This window comes from Poromitra crassiceps, assembly GCF_964638095.1.
Source record: "Poromitra crassiceps genome assembly, chromosome: 10".
NCBI lineage: Eukaryota > Metazoa > Chordata > Actinopteri > Beryciformes > Melamphaidae > Poromitra > Poromitra crassiceps.
Genome location: NC_139631.1, coordinates 45,250,968 through 45,272,327, shown reverse-complemented (window position 1 = coordinate 45,272,327; position 21,360 = coordinate 45,250,968). Strand labels below are relative to the sequence as shown.

The 21,360-nt window shown below is 44.9% G+C and overlaps 1 protein-coding gene across 1 annotated transcript in view; it reads left to right on the top strand.

The window, feature by feature from the left end:
* Positions 1 to 21,360, top strand: part of znf608 (zinc finger protein 608) — a gene marked incomplete at both ends in the record, with an annotated part of 105,401 nt that overhangs the window by 57,501 nt on the left and 26,540 nt on the right. The window contains 5 exons of the mRNA XM_083645458.1: positions 938 to 1,025; positions 7,017 to 8,738; positions 13,900 to 14,626; positions 16,955 to 17,108; positions 18,182 to 18,481. Of these exons, the coding sequence (XP_083501584.1) occupies positions 938 to 1,025; positions 7,017 to 8,738; positions 13,900 to 14,626; positions 16,955 to 17,108; positions 18,182 to 18,481 (2,991 nt within the window). The remainder of the gene's footprint in view (positions 1 to 937; positions 1,026 to 7,016; positions 8,739 to 13,899; positions 14,627 to 16,954; positions 17,109 to 18,181; positions 18,482 to 21,360) is intronic.

Below are 21,360 nucleotides of genomic sequence, written 5' to 3'. Positions count from 1 at the left end.
CAACATTTTCGCTTGTTATGAAACAGTCTAAATTGAAAAGTGATGCCTGACATCTTACCTATAACAGCAGATGAACCCAAGTGGTGCGAGGGTCAGGAGACGTATCAGACTGAAAACAAATCTTGCCTGAGATGACAGATCGTCTGGTTCAATGAACTTCAGTAGCTCATGAAATCCCTCGCCGTCCACCACGCTTAAAGGCAGCATCTCCTTTTCCACCATAAAGCAAAGCTTATGTGTTCTTGTCTCTGCACGCACGATGTGTTCTCCTATCGCCTAGTATTTCTACTTTTTATGAGTGACAGCATCCAAAATCAGCATCCGGCAATAATGGAACGTAACGTGACGTTCATCGATGCTCGTCGGGCGATTATAAATTGCCCGTGGAGTTGTATTTGAGAATAGCATCTCAATATTTACATTAATAGCATTTTCCTATTTTAGTTGTTGTAATGCTTCCACACTGGACTGCATTTTGCTCTTGCTAGCACGCGCTTGCTGCTAATTTTACCATGGGTTTGTTTCATGGGCTTGTTTCCTCAATCTACTTCCTACTTCCTCACATGACGACATGCGTGACGACCTTCTCACGTGACCACTCCTTCTGTTGCATGCGCCAGCTGGGTGAGGTACGCCCTCTGCTGGACTGGTATAAAAGTAACAATGTTGTTGGTCAAAACAGTTAATTAATTTTAATCGGTAAACGGGTAATCATTAACATCCCTAACCTGAATAAAATACAACAACGGGCAATAATATCATATATCGCAATATTTGTGCTTCAAAGTGACGTTGATACCGAGAGTTGTTTTGCTAAGCCTGATGCTAACAGCCCTCTGCTGTGATTGGCTGGTTGTTGTAAGCCTGATGCTAACATTCCTCTGCGATAGGCTGATTGGTAAGCCTGACACTAACAGTCCTCTGCTGTGATTGGCAGGTGTGCTGGTGGTGAACGTGACGTGGAGAAAGCGGACCTACGTGGGAACACTGTTAGACTGCACCAAGCATGACTGGGCTCCTCCAAGGTAACACTGCTTCTGTTGTATTTATATAAATGATTGAATGATTATTACACTGTATTATTATTACACACATTTTTCCACTGTCTATGTACTGTTTGAGACACCTGTGATTCAAATTATTCAAAAAAATTATGCAAACTCAACCACAAAGATGAAATGGAGATTTGAAATATGGCACAGATGGACAAGCTGCTGTGTGTGTGTGTGTGTGTGTGTGTGTGTGTGTGTGTGTGTGTGTGTGTGTGTGTGTGTGTGTGTGTGTGTGTGTGTGTGTTTGCGTGCGTTACAGAGTCACTAAGCTAAGGGCTCTATCTTCCCGACGGCGGTATTTTTGCATTAGCGCCCGTTTTGCGCTGGAATAGAGCCGTGCAAAGCCCTAATTGTGGGCGTTTCGGCCCGCTGCGCTTCACGTCATCTCGGCGCACATCTCCGTATAGGCGTGTTTATGCCCAAAAGCATAGTGGAGGTGTGGTCATGCCCATAAAACCACAGCGTCACGTCAGCAGCTTCCTCCTTCACTGAGAGGGACTAGAGTGAGAGAGAGAAAGAGGGGGAGAGAAAAGATAGCCTAGATGGGGAGAGGGAGAGAGAGAGACATGTGAGGCTGTGGTAATACTGCATGCGTGATTACGCAGCGTACTGAGTGCCGCGTGATGCTGCTCTATTTGAAGAAGTTGAATTTCGTTCCACCAGCACACATTTTATTAATCAGCTATTTTCTATTATACTGTATATACATCGAATCCCACCAATTTAGTCTGTCATTTTCCCCTTAGCGCACATAAAGACACATGCTCCCGTCACTGTCTGCTTGATGGCGAGAGGGACTTCAGCTGCCATCTGCGCTGTGGAGAAGCTGGTCTTACATGCAATTGCAGGGAAAGAGGTTACTGTACTGGCCGGACACAGGTGTTGTGCGAAAAAATGATGCGTTTTGAATTCGATTAGGGGATCGAGGGTCTGGCGGGGCGGGAGTCTGTGTGCGCCGGGTGCTGGAGGGGGGTCTCCCCCGAGAAGGTGGGAGCTGGATGGGTATGCAGGCTTGGTGGTGGGGTGGGTGTGGGTCGGTGCCCTGGGTGTTTTGGGCCGGCCAGGGTGGGGAGAGGCAGCTTGGCACAACACCTTTCTCAAAAGCAATCTATTGTTACCTTACACCACAAACCTGTATGGTCGGAATTATGTAGCCTAATAAAACCATGACAAACAAATTCTCATTTTTAAATCAAGGTGTGTTTTTTCTGCAATGTAGGCTATAGTTGAAAATCAACGTGGCAGTACGTTACCATTTTACAATTTCTGAGCCGAAATTGTAAAATAGAAACGTTGCTCCACAAACAGCTATAATGGCGATGCCGCTGTGTAGTAAGAATATCAGACACTAGCGCTGTGGCCAGGTAAACAAACATGTTACATGTCAGGTTACATGACTCTTGTGATGTAAGGCAATCGGCGTCTTCCAGCTTAGCTGACAGCACAAGAGTCAAATCAACAGCGGCGCGTCCTTATAACGTCATGAGCGCGCCTGCGGTAACGTTGACAACCACAGTCACACAGCCTTACACTAGCTAGCTAGGCTACTGTACTCACATTTTGAAAGTAGGACTCAGGCAGCTCACCGGCCACGGCTTCCAGGCTTATAAACTCGCGACAAAAACCTCATCTGTCCTGATGGTCGAGTTCCATCCAGCTGCTCTCAGAGTCCGACGCATGGATATTATTAGCCACGAGATGTGTGTGAATTGATTCAGGTGGGCGTTAGCAGCTAAAGGCTAGCTGAGTCCATGCTGACTGCTGCTACTTCATAGTTCATAACGTTATAAACAAATAAAACGACTTGAATTCACTTAAACACATATACCGTTACTCACACTTTGTTGGAAATTAGGAGAGAAGTGTACGAAGTGTCATAGTTATAACAGCCTCACTGAGGTCCGCAGACAGCTGGGTGTGTTTGTTTGTGTCCCGCGGCGCATGCCGGTGTGAATTCCCCATGTTTAAAACAGTTTTGTTGGCACAAAGGCCCCCCGCCCAGCCAGAAAACTAGAGACTATATGAAGCTCCACCTCACGTTAGTCGGCTGTGCAATGGAGTGGGGCGAGGAGGAACGAATTCCACCCAAACCTAGTCCGCAAAAATAATAATAATAATAATAATCGATAAAAATTCCACGTGATCGAATTCATTCCTCAACGATCAATTATCGATTATCGATTATTGATGAACATCCCTACTGTCCATGGCATGCAGACATTAACAGCTTGTGGATTGATTTTCTTTTTCTTTTTTTCTGTTGCTCATCACAGTTAGTCTCAACAAATATCTCATCTGTGTTACAGATGAGGAAGAGGGGAGAATGTTTGCAATCAGGCTTTTTCTATGTTGTCGACTCGAGGGATTATTAATTTGTACTGCATTGCTCTATGCCCACGTTCACATGTTCTGTTTATGAAATATAAAATATAGGGAATTACATAATATTCTTCTTGTGTGTTGATCAGAGCTGTGATTAAACCCGGAAGATTTCCCCCCCCCCCCCCCCAAAAAAAAAAAGATTATGTTCAGGAGGTGGGCACAGTGGGGAACAACAGTTACATTGGGGGGGCTGCAACAACAAAAATGACCTCTCTCTTCAACATTTAGACTGTTAAGTGGAAACAATTACTTTCCCTAAATTGTACAGTTACAGTGTATTTGTGTCTTCATCATGTTTTTGTTTGTTATGTAACTCTTTCACCTTGTAAGGAAGGTGCATATTACCTTTTCATTAAATTCTGACGGACATGTCCCCATGTTTATGATATTCTCAACATTTGGCTAGTTAGTGAGCTCACCAACAGTAACATAAGGCATATTAAGTGGGTGCAATGCATTGTGCCAGAATAATACTATTTGCAGCACTGTCAATTTGCACATATTGCAATATTTATTACCATTTTAGGTAATTATAATTAATAAACAACTGTGTAGTAAACTATTTTCACAAAAGCAGCACTCCATACATTCGCAGTTAAACTGAGAATGACATTGCAATAAATGCTTCTATTATATGGCTCTGGGCCAGGCTAGGTCGGTAACATAGTGTTGAGTGTTGCCAGATCTCAGGCAAGCGGGTATGGAAACAAGCCCAATATTTGTTAGCGACTTTACAGAAAACAAGCCCAAAGTCGTCGGTTACAATAAGCAGATTTGGCAACTGTGTATGGCTCGAAGCATGTAGCACACGATGACAATAAGAGCCAATGAATTCAATTAATTAAGCTCCGCCCCTGCCCCCCCAGAGAATGTTACTGAGAGAACGTTCCTGAATGGAATCTACAGTTGGAAGAGAGTTAAGTGAGTAACGGGAAATTTTAACAGTGTTGCTGCTAGAGGAACTCAGCCATGGTCATATTTTAAATGGTTTCCTAAAAGCCATTTTTACAGACAGACTTTCAATGCCTTTCATCTGTTTTTCCTTGATGTATTTTCTGGTTTTATTCTTCATGTCTAACCAGTTTATTGTTGATCCTATTGGCTTTTATTTGCTGTCGAATGTTTATTGGATCTTCTGTGAAGAGGGAGCTTTCTTCTCAATGTGCTTTCTTATGTCACAGAGAAAAGGATGGGGTGGAAAAGGAGTGTAAATGAGTTGTGTGGCTGTCAGCTGTTAATCCAAGTTGGGTTTTAACAAAACGCTCTCCACTCTCCAGCCTAATGGTTTACAAATGGAGAGTGGCATCTGTAATTAATTGCCAAGTGGAAAATGTAACCGTCCCGACTCTCCGTGCTAAAACCTCTCAATTATTGCTCCTGCATGCAAATGATTGTTGTCATGACGATTACAGCTTAATCTCAGAAACCAGGAAGTCAACTGTTGTTTCCCTGTGGACTCTGTCACTGCGGACACCTAGCTATTATAGAGTTCAATGGAACAAAACAGTTCCTTTTTGATCATTCATTGATGGATTTATGACTAAATAAGGCCAAGAGATGAAATTAGGGATGTCAACCGATAACTGTTTAACTGATAACCGATCGTTTCAACATTAACTGATTAATACTATCAGTTAAACAGTAAAAAAACAAGTATGTTGCCATGCCATGTGGGTGGGCGACGCAAATGCAAGTAAACATTTCACGGGGTGCATCGGGGGGGCGAGTGCCTGATAATCATGTTGTTGTTTCCCTCCCCTCCTCAGGTACGGACAGGTACATTTGTGCGTTTATCATTGTGGTTGATAGTAAAACACTACTTTTTCTTCTTCACTGGCTCATTCCGTCTCTCTCTCTCTCTCTCTCTTTCTCCCTGCTATATGTGCGCACTGAACATGAAGGGTCAGACGATTGAAAAATATCAATTAACGTTACTCTTTACCGTCCAACACATGCCAGTTCAGAGAAATTGTTTGACAAAGGGGACACAGATTGTCCGTCAGTGTGAGTAGAGCTGCATCACCAAATGACATGATATGCGCACATTCAGAGTGAGATCCATTTGTAGGCTATGCATTGATTAACTGTGGACCGGCGGGGTTTTTGTGTAGCGGCCATATTAGATTTGGCGGCATGGCGATCCCGAGAGTCACAGACTCGGGCGCCGCTCTGGCTAAATCTACATCTACATCTGGCAAATTGGTGCTTTTGCAAGAATTTGCACAAAATATCGCTAATGGCCTGCACTAAATACAGTTTTCACATATTAACCCTGAGGTAGGCTTGAGCTGATTTTCGAAAATATTGCGATATTTGGGAAATATCTAGATTTTGAAAATGTACTTTCAGAGGCTGTAGCGGGCTCGGTTTTAAAGGCAGAGTGATGTTTCTGGTAGCATATGAAACTTGGTACCACCAAGTTATGCTAGCTTGTCAGGGAGGTGCACGGCTAAATAAGCCTAATGTGTGTGTGTGCGTGTGTGCACGTGTGTGTGTGTGTGTCTCCGTTTTGAACCAATATAGCCTTATGTTGTTATTTAGCCTTTCTGATGCTACTGTATTGTATGGTTAAATCAGCTAATTTTATTTTATGGGGATTTTTATTTCTGTATCAGTGGACTGTCTGACGTGGTCTGAAAAGTTTGGGAACCCCTGTTTATATGACATGACATACTGTATGATATGATATGATATATGATAGGGTCATTCTGAAAATCCAAGAATGCATATTAGCTAGGGATGTCCGATATTATCGGCCTACCGATATTATCGGCCGATATTAGCATAAAAAAATCGATATCGGAAAATATCGGTATCGGTTTTCATGCCGATTTTTTTTTTTTTTTTTTTTTTAAATACAGGGGGAGTCTCACTGAGAGCAATGCTCTCTTTTTCAGGAGTCCCCTGTTCACATTCACACACACATTCATACCTGTAAGCTGACCAGTACAACCACAGTCTGATCTGTTGGCCACTGAGCAGCTCCACTGGAGCGGTTGGGGTTAAGGGCCTTGCTCAAGGGCACCTCAGTGGTGGTAATGAGGGAGGGGCAAGCGCTGCCTTTTCACTTTCCCCACCCAGATTTATCCTGCCGGTCCCGGGGATTGAACCGACAACCTTCTGGTCACAAGCTCGCTTCTCTAACACTTACAACTTTAACACAACATGCATATTATATATTAAACTCTTCAGCTACATTAAGCTACATTATGTAACTTGTTACGTGAAATTTTGGTGGAAAAAAAGCCCGCTTATATCGGTATCGGTTGATATCGGTTGATATCGGTATCGGAAATTAAGAGTTGGACATTATCGGATATCGGATATCGGTAAAAAAGCCAATATCGAACATCCCTAATATTAGCCAATCCATTTTAAGGAGTTGAATTGGCTCCCCGTTGAAAAGTAGAGTTCTACAGTTGAAACTCATCATGGTCTATAAAATATTGCATGACATGGTTTGCCTCTTCAGGATCCAGCACCCAGTTATAATATTCAAGAGTTGTTTTGTTGTTTTGTTGGCTTTTCAATAAACTCCGCCATAAACATTTAAATGCTTGGTTCTTCTCTTCCTTTGTCCAGGTTTTGCGAGTCTCCCTCCAGTGACCCTGAGATGCCAGGTGGGCGCGGCCGGGGGAAACGGATGCGACTGGCTATCTCCGAGCGACCCTGCATCGAGCCCGCCCCCGCCGCTAAGGTCAGGGGCCTATCGCAGCACAGGAGCCGCGGAGGGGGCGTGGCCGGAACCGCAGGACCAATCCACAGCAAGGGGCGGAGAGGCAGCCTGAACCTCCTTAACAGTAGCTGTCGAGCGCCCTCGTCTTTCTTCACGGTGGACGAGGTGAAACCGCCATCTCTCTCCTCCTCCGGGAAGCGGAAAAACAAACCTCCGGCCGACCTGGACCTCAGCCTGCTGTCCTCCGACGACGTGAAGAACGGCAATGGGAAGCGGATCCGCGCCAAGTCCCGCAGCGCTCCGACAACGCCGCAGGGCAAGTCCGACCCCTCCTTCATGGACCCGTCCTCGCCTCCCCCTCCCATCCTCATCGACTGCCCCCACCCTAACTGCACCAAGCGCTACAAGCACATCAACGGCCTGCGCTACCACCAGACGCACGCGCACCTCGACGCCACCGAGCAGCGGAAGCCCGAGCTGGAGACCGCCAAGGACGGTGAGAGCGAGGAGCGGCTGTCGGACTGTGAGGAGAGCGTGGGCAACATGACCTACGACCTCTCCGAGACCAATGGCAGCGGCAACGCGAACGGTTCCTCGAAGAAGCCCGCCCCGCTGTACAAGGTAACGACGGTGGGTTCCCCGAAGAATAGACGGCTCCTCCTCAGTACCGACCACAGCCCCACGGCCAACTCCAAAACCAGGAGAACCTCGCTGCTGAAAGACGGGCTGATCGACGACTTGAGCAACCTGCCCATCATCTCCAACATGACCGTGGTCCTGGAGAACTGCATGGTCCCGGACCGGAACGCCACGGTGGAAATGCCCAAACTCGAAGCCGAGGGTTTGATCGACAAGAAGGGATGCGACAAGGGCAAAAAGGCCAACGGCAAAGTCGAGAAGCTGTCCAAGTCGCGGACCAACCGGCCGATCGCTCCCGCCCCTGCTCCCCCCAAGCTGATCGCCATCCCCAACACGGCGTATCCTGCCAGCACTAACGCTGCCGACGCCCCCGCCTCCTCCCAGCAGCAGCAGCAGCAGCAGCAGCCCTCGCCCGGGGGCGTCAGCAGTAAAAACCTTCCCCTGAAGCCCATCAAACCCAAGCTGAGTGTGGCTGTGGAGCCCGGTTTGGTCAAAGCCACGCTGGTCGCCTGCGGCAAGGAGAGCAGGAAGAAGGAGAAGCGGAGGCTGAAAGACAAGCACAGCAAAGACACGGCCGCCAGGACGCCCAACGGGGACACCGGCGGGATCAAAACGGAAGACTGCGGCAGCGGGGGATCTAAGATGGCCGCAAAGGAGGCTTCCGGAAGCCTTCTGAAGGAGCACCTCAGCAAGCAGGAAGTGCTGAACGGACTGACGGAGAGCCAGGAGAGCCGGATGGCCAGCATCCGCGCAGAGGCTGACAAGGTCTACACCTTCACCGACAACGCTCCCAGCCCCTCCATCGGCGGCGGGTCCTCGCGGCTCGAGGCCGGTGGCGGTTGCCTGACGGCGGCGGATGGCGGCAGCAGCAAGAACAACAGCCCCGCCTACTCCGACATCTCGGATGCCGGGGATGAGGGCGGAGCCTCCGAATGTCGCTCGGACGGGGCCCGGTCCAAGTCCGGCCCCCCCGAGGTGACCTCTAACAGGTACACCTCTTGTATTTTATTGTTGTCTCATTCTATTTTAGTTCTTTAATGCAGTGGTACTCAAAGTTGGGTCCGGGGACCCCCAGGGGGTCCTTTATGCTGTTCCAGGTGGTCCCCAGCATTAAGGGTAATAAGTTATTTGAACTATAATCTCATCCAAAATTAAAAACTAATGTTTTGGTCATGAGGGTCCGTGGTCTAATTTGTGTCCATGGCGTGAAAAAGTTTGAGAACCACTGCTTTAATAAACATTACTGTTATTACTATTACTAGTTATTGGGCGTTATTTTACAAAATTATTCATGAATTGGTGTAAACCTATATTGAGAATTGAAGGATTGCTTGAAGATAATGCTCCTTCTAAGAATCCTTCTTGATCTCAACAAAACTGGTTTCCTTTTGAAAGGAAGGATTGTGTCCAGTGATGCCAAGAAAAGGTTTTTAGTTGTGATTATCTTTGGAGATGTAAGGCACACTAAAGCCCAATTCATGCTTTGTCGCTCAACATTTTTGATACGTGTCAGAAATAAAAGAGTCGCACCACGTTTGTAGTTGATGCCTCGGCGAAAGGTTTGAAGTTGTCTGACCCGGCACCTCCTGCCCTCCTCCTCCTCCCAGCAACACTCACCCTCAGCATCACTCTGAGCGAGAAGGAGCCCGGCTGTTTGTTGACTGTAATATTGTCGCCTTCCTCTGAATTCAAATCATTGTAAAAACATATTGTCCCATATTTCAGTGGGGTGGTGGGGGGTAAGAAATGGGGGAGGGTATTTTGATTTTATTTTGAGTACTGGGGGGATGGCAAGGTATTTTATTTTGACAAAGGGGCGGGGAGGGCATATATATAATGTTTTTGTATTTTCTATTTTGCATTAGTTTGTATTGTGTTTCGCTATGTAGGAGGGATTATGTTTTATATCCACCCACCCAGTGGCGCTGGAAGTACTTTTAGGTAGGGGGTGCTGCGGGCAGCGCCGAAGAAAATTTGACGTTTTTTGGACTTTCATCCATATTTAGAAGAATATTTAATTTAAAATTAACATTAGGATTATACTGTTGTGATGTCATTATTCAGTATCTTCTCCTTTTCTCACTCACTTTCATGTAAGCACCTGCTCTCCCTTTAGTCGTTTTACACTACAACAGACAGCAACACAGGCATAAACACTGAACTTATTATTATTATTATGGAAAACCAGATTATGATGAAAATCAAACACTTTTTAAGAGAGAGCGTATGAAATAAGATTAGAGCTGGGAAGCACAAACTGTTTTTTAATGCATTTTGTTGCTGTTATAAACACAAGACAGCCAAATCCAACAATTTCAAAAATCCCATCTCTTGCCACCAGGGGGTGCTGCAGCACCCTCAGCACCCACCTTCCAGCTCCCTTGCACCCACCCCCAGGCAAATGGTTTCTCCCTATATTTTGTCAAACTTCGGTGGTGCTAACCTCGCGTCACCAGGCTGGCAGGCTCTCTCTCTGGGCGCTGCTGGTTGCGGCTGAAGAGACACTTGCCTGGACTCTGGGGGAGCCTATACCCAGACGGATTACTCCTGTCGGCTCCTGTCTCGTATTCACACAGGTGTAGCACTATTTCCTATAGGCTACCGGAGTGCACATATGATGCACGAGCAAGCGTGCAACGTGCACACGCACGGTTAATTTGTGGCTCGTTTCAAAGGTTACTGTATGTAACTATGGTGGCTGGCAAGTTGCATAGGCTACATTAGTCAACTATAACTGACCAGGAGTAGAGAAAATCCCGCAAAACACTGACCTTACTAGTAAACTCTTTATTAGAAGACAAATAGGGAAACAAGTGGGTGTGGCTAGATGAAACATTATAGCCTACATACAGCCAACAACAACAACAATAATGAACAATAAATAGATAACCTTTTCAGAGTATACATGTAGAAAATATTCCATCAATACATATCACATGAATAAAATTCCAAAATGTTGTTGTTGTTGGCTGTATGTAGGCTATAATGTTTCATCTAGCCACACCCACTCACTGTTCCCTAATCAAGCTCACCTGAGCAATTTTCAGGGTGTGGCCAGCCTGTATATATACCTCACTGACATGAGTCAGTCTTTTAAAACCTGATGAAGGTCTAGCACCGAAACGTTGTTTTCCCTATTTATCTTCTAATAAAGAGTTTACCAGTAAGGTCAGTGTTTTGCGGGATTTTCTCTACTCCGTTTAAATGGCCTGCATTTATATAGCGCTTTTATCCAAAGCGCTTTACAATCAGTAGATAGTCTACATTCACCCATTCATACACCGATGGCGGCAGGCTGCCACGCAGGGTGCCTACACACCATCGAGAGCAAGGAGGGTTAAGTGTCTTGCCCAAGGACACAACGACAGCAGCTGGGAGGGAGCGGGGATCGAACCGCCAACCCTTGCGTCATTGGCCGACCCGCTCTACCTCCTGAGCTAAAGCCTCCCTGTTTATTGTTCCATCCTACGCACCTGATTTAAAGTTTTTAAGGTGTGCAACAGCTCTTTCACAGACTTAACTATAACTGACCACAAGACCAAACGATGATGTGTGATCTTGAAAACGTTCTTGGTGACGGCCGGGCGGACCCACACGTCGACAACATTCCTTTCTGTGCATACAGTATAGGCCTTTGAAGAATCCTTCTCATCACCTTGTGTAGGTTAAATGGAATTCTTGCGGCCACGTAAATGAATGAAGGAGCCACAGTAAAGAAAAAAATCAACATCGATCAATATCATCAACTTTATTTCACCTGGATCATTGTGATTGACATTAAATGGGTTAAAATGGCACTTTATGTCGGGTGATTTCTGTCCCTGTAGATACAGTAGAGCCGCCGCACGTCTCATTAAATCATAATTATAACAGGAACCAAATCGAACAACGGGTAACGTTAGCAAGCCCTAGGCTGTTCCATCTGCCGTGCATATATTTTCTATAACAACTCAAATCACATCAAACGTTGCCCATAGGGGTGTGCCACCTTAGGCACCTCACGATTCGATTCGATTACGATTAAGGGTGCTACGATTCGATTATTAAACGATTACGATTAATCACGATTTTCGATGCATCTTTTTCACCAAACAGGATTTTTTTTAAGCAAGGTATATTTGTCAGTATCCATTAATTAAAGTAAACAAACAAATGTACCTCCATTATCTTCAGTTGCGACTGAAGTCCACGCATCACATGTTACAGCCACCCTGCATGCTTTCTTCAGTGATTCCAGTTTCCAGTACTTCGGTTTTGGTCTCGTTTTACAGTTAAGGAACTGCTTTCCGGGCGAAATACCGTATTTTTTGCAAATAAAGCAAAAAAAAAATTGCAAAAAAAATTGCAAACAATTTTTTTTGCAATTTTTTGCAAATCGATAATCGAACATTGTGAATCGATTTTAATCGTCACGTGACTAATCGCGATGCATCGATTATACGATTAATCGGCACACCCCTAGTTGCCCATAGGAGGAATACAATTTAATTTCAAGGGCTCTATTATCTCACCAGATATGATGGTCGGGTTATTAAAAAGTTAATATTGCTGTTTTATTTCAAACAAACAGCTAAGTTGTATGTGGGTGGGTGGCTGGGGGGGGGCAGATCATTTTTTACAGGTGCAGGGGGAGGGCAGAGAGAAGGACTTCATTTCAATCATGAAATGCTACTTTGCCCACGGCACCCCCTGTCCATTCACATTTCTCCCTATTCATTCAGTTATCCATGCCCAGTTTCATTCATACTCCTTCCTATCCAATCATATTTATCCACGCTCTCCCATGCTATCAATAGCCAATCGTTCGAAGCCATCCCCTTCCCCCGTTTTTCCACTGAACCAATAATCTAAAGCGGTTCAGAGCATTTTAAGTGCTGTGTTTATCACTCTGCAGTTTCTGGGTGTCCCTGTATTCCACTTGTTTTGCCCCACCTCCTCCCCTGCCACCACCAACGTCATGGCTCCAGAGGGATTCCCCATCGGGTGGGATTTCTATTCTATTCATTCCTGATGCCCTCCCCTCTCATCATCGCAGGAGGAGCGTCATCATGGAGCCATACGCCAGAACTCAAAGGGACACTCCACCCATTTTCAATGCTGATTTATTTTGCACAGAATCTCACACATATCCGATAAGTGTAAACCGTTTTGCAGACAATCATTCAGTTTGACAGTTGTTGAGAGTTGCTTTGAGTAAAGTTGTGGACCAGTGATGTCATTCATGCACAAATTCAATCACTGGTCCATAACTTTACTCAAATCAATTCTCAATAACTGTCATAAATTATTGTCTGCAAAACGTTTTTTTCTCTCCTTCTGACAATCAATCAATCAATCAATCAATCAATCAATCAATCAATCAATCAATCAATCAATCAGTTTAATACATGTCCCAGAAGGGCACTTTGGTTCACATCAAGAGACAAGAGACCGTTTCAAAAGTGTCGAGCAACGAAGCATAAATCGGGCTTTAATCGTACACTGGTTGACAGTGTTACCAGTGTGAGATTGACTCAATACCAAGAAATAAATAATAAGACCACTTCATTCCTTTCTTTTCGGGGGTAGAAGATCTTTCTATTTTAGTTGATTTGATTCCTGTAATGCATTTTGCTTGTTCTTTTACATGTTGGACTTGAACACAATGAGACTCGAGATATAGAGAGCCAAAGTGAAGGTCACTTCCTGATTCAGCACTGTACCAGAGATTTCCAGCCGCCATTTTTTTCCCCCATAGACATTTCGTAAAATGCTTATAAAAATAGTTTTACTTTGTCAAACCAAACAGTTCAGCTATACTTAGAATTGGGAGAGACCATAGAACATTTAACTCGGACCAAAACTTAGAATAGCAACATTGAAAAAATATTTTCTTTAAATCCACAAATTTTGTTTACGTTCTGGTCTGAGTGAAATGTTATGTGGTCTCTCCTGTTATAGGTGAACCGTTTGGTTTGAACAAGTAAAACGATGTTTATAAGCATTTTACGAAATGTCTATGGGAAAATAAATGGCGGATGGAAATCTCTGGTACAGTGCTGAAGCAGGAAGTGACGTTTACTTTGGCTCTCTATAGTGACTTGACTACAACACTGCCTCTGTGTATAAAATGTGCTATACAAATCAACTTGCCTTGCCTTGCCTTAACAGTAACCACAGTAACCCCGGCAAAACGCCTCCCACGGCGTCCGTCCCGACCTCGAAAGACCCCCAGTCCCCGTACTACCATGGCTACGAGCCCTACTACCTGCCCGGCTTCATGCAGGCCGACCACAAGGCCTTCCACAAGAGTCCTGCTCACGACGCCAAGGCCAAGGACAGGAAGGAGGACCTGAAGGAGGACGACAAAAGCTCCTCGCACGAGTTCTCGGACTCTAAGAAACCCGATGGTCCGCCTTCGTCTCAGCTCCAGCTGGCCATGAGTCAGACCCAGACCGCCCTGGCCCAGTCCCTGTACTACGGCCAGTACTCCAGAGGACTGTACATGGACCAGAAGATGTTACTGGCCTCCAAATGCTGCGAGCAGCCGCCTGGCGCCAAGCTGAGGGGCGAGAGCCGGGGACAGGGGGCGAGAGATGGCGAGGAGGTCAAACACATGGTCGGTGGGTCGGCCGGTGGACCCCTGCTGGCTAAAGGGGTGGACGGAGTTAAAGGGTTCTGTCCTAAGCCTGTCCTGTCCTACGTGGAGATAGGCGAGAGAGGAGAGAGGGGGGAGAGAGGACAGAGTCTGGTGGTCAAGGCGGCGCACGGCGGCGGCATGCTGGATCAGCACCAGGGCTCCATGAAAGACTGTGATGACATCAAGTCTTCCTCGTCTTCCTCCCTCCACAGCCAGAACAGTCAGACAGAGCTGGACTCAAACGTTTCCTTTTCCAGTGTAAGTTTCTCTCTCTGTCTATAGCCCGCCATGTTTCATGTTCCAGTGTAAGTTTCTCTCTCTGTCCATAGCCCGCTGCTGCCAGGCATGTGTTGTGGCGATATGGACCAAAAATCATATCTCTGTATTTTTAGGCTAAATGGCGATATGTGATATATATCTTAGGTTTTTGATGGGCTAAATGTTCTGTTGTAACTAACTCAAAGCCAAGCAAGCACTTTTATTGAAACAAGTCGGGCTGGACAATATGGACAAAATCACACGGTCTTTGACCAAATACCTCAATATCCATATTGCGACAATATTGTAGGGATGACTATTGGTGCTTTCACAAAATATTGACACAATGAGATTTTTGATCATCGTAAATAATCGGCAATGTGGATATAATGACTATGTGGGTAAAGGCAAATAATAGAATAGCTAAGTTCAGAAAATGACATCACTTTAGTGTACTGCAGTCTTTAAAACGAGGAAAAGATACGGATGCCATTATCACCATATTAGCAGATCTAAAATCTAAAACAATATCTAGTTTCATATCACAATATCGATATAATATCAAAGTATTGCCCAGCCCTAATGTGTTGGTGTGTTGTTGTTATTTAAAAGTATCGCAAAGAGATTCATCATACAGTAAAAACCAATAGGTGCTAATAGCAATGACCATGTGGTTTGTGTGGTGCTATAGAGGAGGTTTGACATTGAAGCTAAACAGTGCAGTTTGATTTGATGAAGGCAAAGTTTTGGCTTCGGTGAATCAAGGGGCAAAATGTATAATTTCAACTGTAGCTGTAAATGTAAAATGTTCAACACATAAACAAGCAAAGGAAACATTCTTAATACATACGTGTTGGTTTTGATGTGAGCTGATTTTTCAGAACTATTGCACAGATTTTTAACTATTTACTGTCATCTCACACTGCAGTTATCCGCTAACTCTAGTGACACTGGGTCAAGAAACAAAGTGTTTGATTTGTGCAAATCGAACACAGGCCGTGAGGGAAGGCAGGAGGGAAGGAGTTTTTTGTGTGTGATTGTTACGATCAGAAATGCTTGATTTTGCAGTGGCTTTTCCCAAAAATGGCAAGGCAATTTACAAAAATTGTATGTGACTTTTTCTTTTGCTTAGAAATTGGGGGAACTGCCAAAAATGTCAAGGTTATAGGGGGGGGGGTATGCCCCCCCCCTCCATGTTTTTCTTCTTTTTCTTTCTTTTTTTGCTGTAAAATTGCAGCAAAAATTTAAAATTGAGGAGCCTGTTTTTCCGTGTTTACAGAGAAAACGTGGGAACGATAAAATGTTTTACTCCCTGCAAATATTGCGGAGATTGGTTGAATTTGCCTTCATTATTGTGATCGCAAAATCACAATTTCCTGGAGGGACTGGGTAGTGCTGTTTTCCTTCAGCTTGAGTTCCTTCAGTTTCCAAGGTGTGAACCTTGATTTGTGTCAGTGGTCAGGACGCCATACTCCTCTCGTCCCACTTCAAAATGGCCGCCTGTTGAAACGTCGTCCTCCTTCATCAACATCACCCACCAAACCAGAGCCACTGATAGATGTTTCTGGCTCTGTTCACACCTAACCTCGCGTCACCAGGCTCTTCCCAAGGAGAAGAGCCTGGCTCCCATATTTTGTGAATTACACCTCTTTCCTCTTTCCACCAGCTAGACACCGGAACCGGAATATGTAAACCGGATACGTGGCACATTTTCATAGTTCCCCCGTTGAAACGCCGAATTGAGTTGTGTAAGCTAACTAGTCGCCACGAATGGCGACGGTGGCGGCGATGCAATATTGCATCAACGTTTTGTTTTAAAACATTTAGTGACTATGTAACTTTTTAGTCACCTCGTGTTCAGGCTCTAGCTAACGTTAGTTAGTTAGCTACACAGAAGATGTTTCTGGCGCACACGTATCCGGTAACCGGATTCTGGTTCCTGCCGTTGCACATTGGTCACGCCCCCAGGTCCTGAAACCTCACTAACGGCTCCAGACTAGTTCACATAGTCCAGTGTTTCCTCTATAGTCGCTCAGCAGCGGTGGGCCGCCACAACAACTAGTTATCTGTCCCTACCAAAAGAAAATGTGAAAATGAAAGTACAGTAGCACTATAATTTAACTATAAAACTATAGTTATAAAAAGCATAGCGTTTAGACTTATCATGAAAAAAACATCAAAGTAACACCTGCAACTGGCTTTTATAGAACCAAAAAGTGGACAGAGAGAGACATGGACGGACGTTGAGCCGACCCACCCACCATTGTTAACAAAGCATTATAGGGGAAACACTGCATGTAGCACCAACACTTGTCCTCATCGATCTAGCCCCCAGACGGCCAGGCGTGGGCTCACCGCCTGGCTCACAGCAAATACTCTGAGCTCCAACACGGGGAGGAGGCGGAGGACGGCGACCCCGACAGACAAGCGAAGGAATGGGGAGTGACCATGGAGCCTGCTGGGGCCAAGATGAGCGCTGGAGGTGTGTAGCGCCGTATGAAATCTGTTTTATTATGCCTACGCCAGCGATAGCCAGGCCAGAGGCATTATGGATTCGAGTTGTCCGTCCGTCCGTCCGATGTTTGTTAACGCGATATCTGAGGAATGCCTTGACGGAATTTCTTCCAATTTGGCTCAAACGTCGACTTGGATGCAAGGATGAACTGATTCGATTTTGGTGATCAAAGGTCAAGGTCACCATGACCTCTCAAACACCATTTTCAAGCTCGTTAACACCATATCTCAGGAATGCCTTGATGGAATTTCTTTGAATTTGCCTCAAATGTCCACTTGGACTCAAGGATGAACTGATTAGATTTTGGTGCTCAAAGGTCAAAGTTCAAGTTCACTGTGACCTCACGACCGCTTGTTTAATGCTCGTTAACGCGATATCTCAGGAACACCTTGACAGAATTTCTTCCAATTTTCCTCAAACGTCCACTTGGACTCAAGGATGAACTGATTCGAGTTTGGTGGTCAAAGTTCAAGGTTACTGTGACATCATGAACGCCATTTTCAAGCTCGGTAACACCATATCTCAGTAACACCATGATACAATTTCTTCACATTTGGCTCAAACGTCAAAGTCTGGACAGACATGCATGTCGACTGCTCACTTGTTGGCGGAGGCATACTGTATATCCGCGGTGCGGTCGTTCTAGTTTTTTCCCAAAGTCTCTTTTTTTTCATTTTCATTTTCATTTAGGGGTTAGGATAGCTATTTAATTGCTTTTTATGACTTTGCTCTCTCAGACAGCCTCTTTGGCATGTTTCTCAAAGTGAAAACCAAGTTGTGAGGTGCAGTAAGACTCAAAACACCCCAATCGAAAACAGAATTATTTCTCTAGGCCTATTTTACAATGATGAAATCATTTAGGCCACTACAGTAATTAGGTATACTTTTGATTTTGATAACTAAGCGTGCTTTTATCAATTTCAGTCCAATTATGGGAAATTCTGCAATATTCCATGTTTTTTTCAATTGATTAAATTTTTATTAGCAAATTCCGTGATTCCGTCTATTTTTCCTGCATTGGGGAACTCATATGACCCTAGGTGTGGGAGCAGAGAGAGGAGGTGATGCTAAGAAAGGCAGAGCCCACGAGCGCCCACTCGCCATGGACACAGAGGACTCGTCTGACAGGCTGGAGGAGCTGGAGGAGCAGGACTCTGAGCCGCTGGGGGGGCTGTCTGAGGAGCCCCAGAGTGCCCGGGCGGCCGTGTCCCCCCCCATGACCCCCCAGCAGCCCTACATGCAGTACCAGCACTCCTCCTACCCACCCTACCTGGCCATGTGTGAGAGCAGCGCCGGCTCCTACCGAGGCGTGTCCCCGACTCTGGTCCACAACTATCCCGGTAAGACCTCTGCAGCAGAAGAGAAATAGTCTGCACTCAAAATTCAATGCTGAGGCTCGCCTCATTTTCCCTTTTTACTTCTTCAATCAATGCAGAATAGATTAAGAAAAGGAATGCACTACACAGACACTTCAGCACTAAGCTCTTCCTCACTGTGCAGGCCATTTCTCTTCTTCAAGTGTCATATTCAACTTCAGCACTAAGCTCTTCCTCACTGTGCAGGCCATTTCTCTTCTTCAAGTGTCATATTCAACTTCAGCACTAAGCTCTTCCTCACTGTGCAGGCCATTTCTCTTCTTCAAGTGTCGTATTCAACTGGTTCTGAGCACCAGAATAGATTTTTGCCCAGGGGGATTTCATTTAAAAACACTACTTAACAGATTACGTCATCATAAATTGTTACTGCTTTGTAAGTAAAGGGCTCAAGATGGCAGGAAATCACCGTTAGCAGCGGGGTTTAGTTTTATGCCAGCAGTGGCCCTTTTTTTGTGCTCATGTGTATTTTTTCAGAACCGTGTGAACAGCACAAATCAGATGATCTGATCTTTTCAATTCTGATTTGGGACACTTTCATATTTGCTCCTAAATCAATCAAATAGTTCTGATTTTTTTTTTACAATGCGGCCTCAGTCTGAACAGTCATGTAACTTTTACGTCACTCCAGCTCAGGGGTGGGCAACTGGCAGATGTTTTTGGTTAGGTTAGGTTAGGTTAGACCACCAAAATCTGTGTTTTTATTTTACTGTTCAACCCAGAACATGGCGCTAAGGGCGTTAGCATTGTCCATCCACATACTGTTTAACGTTAGCGTTTGAGCTAACACTATTGTAACAAACTATATCCAGGATGTACATTGCACATGCAACATTACTAATCTGATTAATATCACATATTTGGGTGATGTACCCCATCGAATTGCTGTAGCGGGCTGTTTTAAAGCTAGAGCAAAGTTTCTGGTGTCATCTGAATGGAAGAATTACTAAATTTGAATATGAAAAATATAATTGTTGGTATAATACACTTTGATTACCAGTCCTTTTCATCAAATGAGTAGCTATAATTGGGAGTGATGGTGTTACAGTAGGCTACTGGTGGAAGTGCACGGTCACAATCTGCCCTTCTGGTAGCGAGGATTTTTTTGTGTGGCCCTCTCTATCATCAAAGTTGCCCATCCCTGCTCTAGATCGACATTCGCCACAATTCTGCGCTGGTGGGAAGGAGTCACTCGGTCAATACAAACATGGAGGACAGCTGAGCTGGAGAGTCATGCCCACTTCCAGGTTTTCCGGGTTTTCCGGAAGTTAGAATCACACTGGGTTCCCTCATCTGGAAGTCACTAGGTTTTTTTTATGGGTTTTTGGTTAGATTCCTGAGGTAAGGTCTGTGGACTTGGTTATATGCCTGAGGTAAGGTCTGTAGACTTGGTTAGATGTCTGAGGTAAGGTCTGTAGACTTGGTTATATGTCTGAGGTAAGGTCTGTAGACTTGGTTATATGTCTGAGGTAAGGTCTGTAGACTTGGTTAGATTACTGAGGTAAGGTCTGTAGACTTGGTTAGATGTCTGAGGTAAGGTCTGTAGACTTGGTTAGATGTCTGAGGTAAGGTCTGTAGACTTGGTTAGATTAGATAAGGTCTGTAGACTTGGTTAGATGTCTGAGGTAAGGTCTGTAGACTTGGTTAGATTCCTGAGGTAAGGTCTGTAGACTTGGTTAGATTAGATAAGGTCTGTAGACTTGGTTATATGTCTGAGGTAAGGTCTGTAGACTTGGTTAGATTCCTGAGGTAAGGTCTGTAGACTTGGTTATATTACTGAGGTAAGGTCTGTAGACTTGGTTAGATGTCTGAGGTAAGGTCTGTAGACTTGGTTAGATTACTGAGGTAAGGTCTGTAGTAGGGATGTCAACGGTTAACCGTTAATTGATTAACCGTCGCTAACGTTGTTGTTTGGTTATTGCTGTCGGTCTATCAGTTAATATATAAAAAAAAAAAAAAAAAATTATATTAACACATTCACTGCCAGCCATTTTTCAATACTGTAGTTAGCTTCTGCCAAGGTTTTTTTTTGAGGATTCTGGCTCATCTTTCAAGAGCCGAGGATTCGTTTCTGTTAGGATTTTGTGAACACACAATATCTCAAAAGAACTAATAGAATGTGTGCTTTCTCTGTCTAAAATAGTTAGTTTGTAGAGTTAGTAGTTATGTAAGCATTAGCAGTTGAATACAGCATGGTTTCAGCGTCAGAAAATTTATTCTGAGATAAACGGCTTTTTGTGAAATTCGATAGAACAGTCACTTTAACCATTCATTTTTGGCATCAGTAAGACGTCAGACATCTAAACAATATTTTTGAACAGTAATTTCCTCCATAACAGCAGGAAACCCCTCTCTGCTTCAAACTCCTCCCTCCGTGGGCGTTCTCCTCCGCCCTCCTTGGCTCTGCAGCGGGTCTGTCACAAACGAGTTGCTGCTGCCTGGCTGCTGCCTGGCAGTCTGGATGGGGCTCGCTGGATGGGGCTCGCTTGTTTCTTGGCATTTCGGTTGAGAGCTCTGATGAAGCTCTTGCGATTCTGCTGCGTGTTTCAAAGTGTGCACCCTGTCTATTCTTGGAACCCCCCACCGTTGCCACCGCTGTGCGTCAGTGCGAAAGCGTTTTCGCCATCCATTTTACAGTACGAGAACGGCTTCCTCGCGCTTTTCCCTGCAGTTTTGGCTCGCCTCTTCCTACTCTGGAGAGACATGTCGCCACTCAGTGGGTCGGTAAAATAGATTATACACATTCAATACCTCCAATATTTGTATAAAAGACGTAAAAGGGTTGGATCCACGTCCCACCGTCAAAAAAAAAAAAAAAAAAATTTAAGCCGAGATATCTCGTCTTT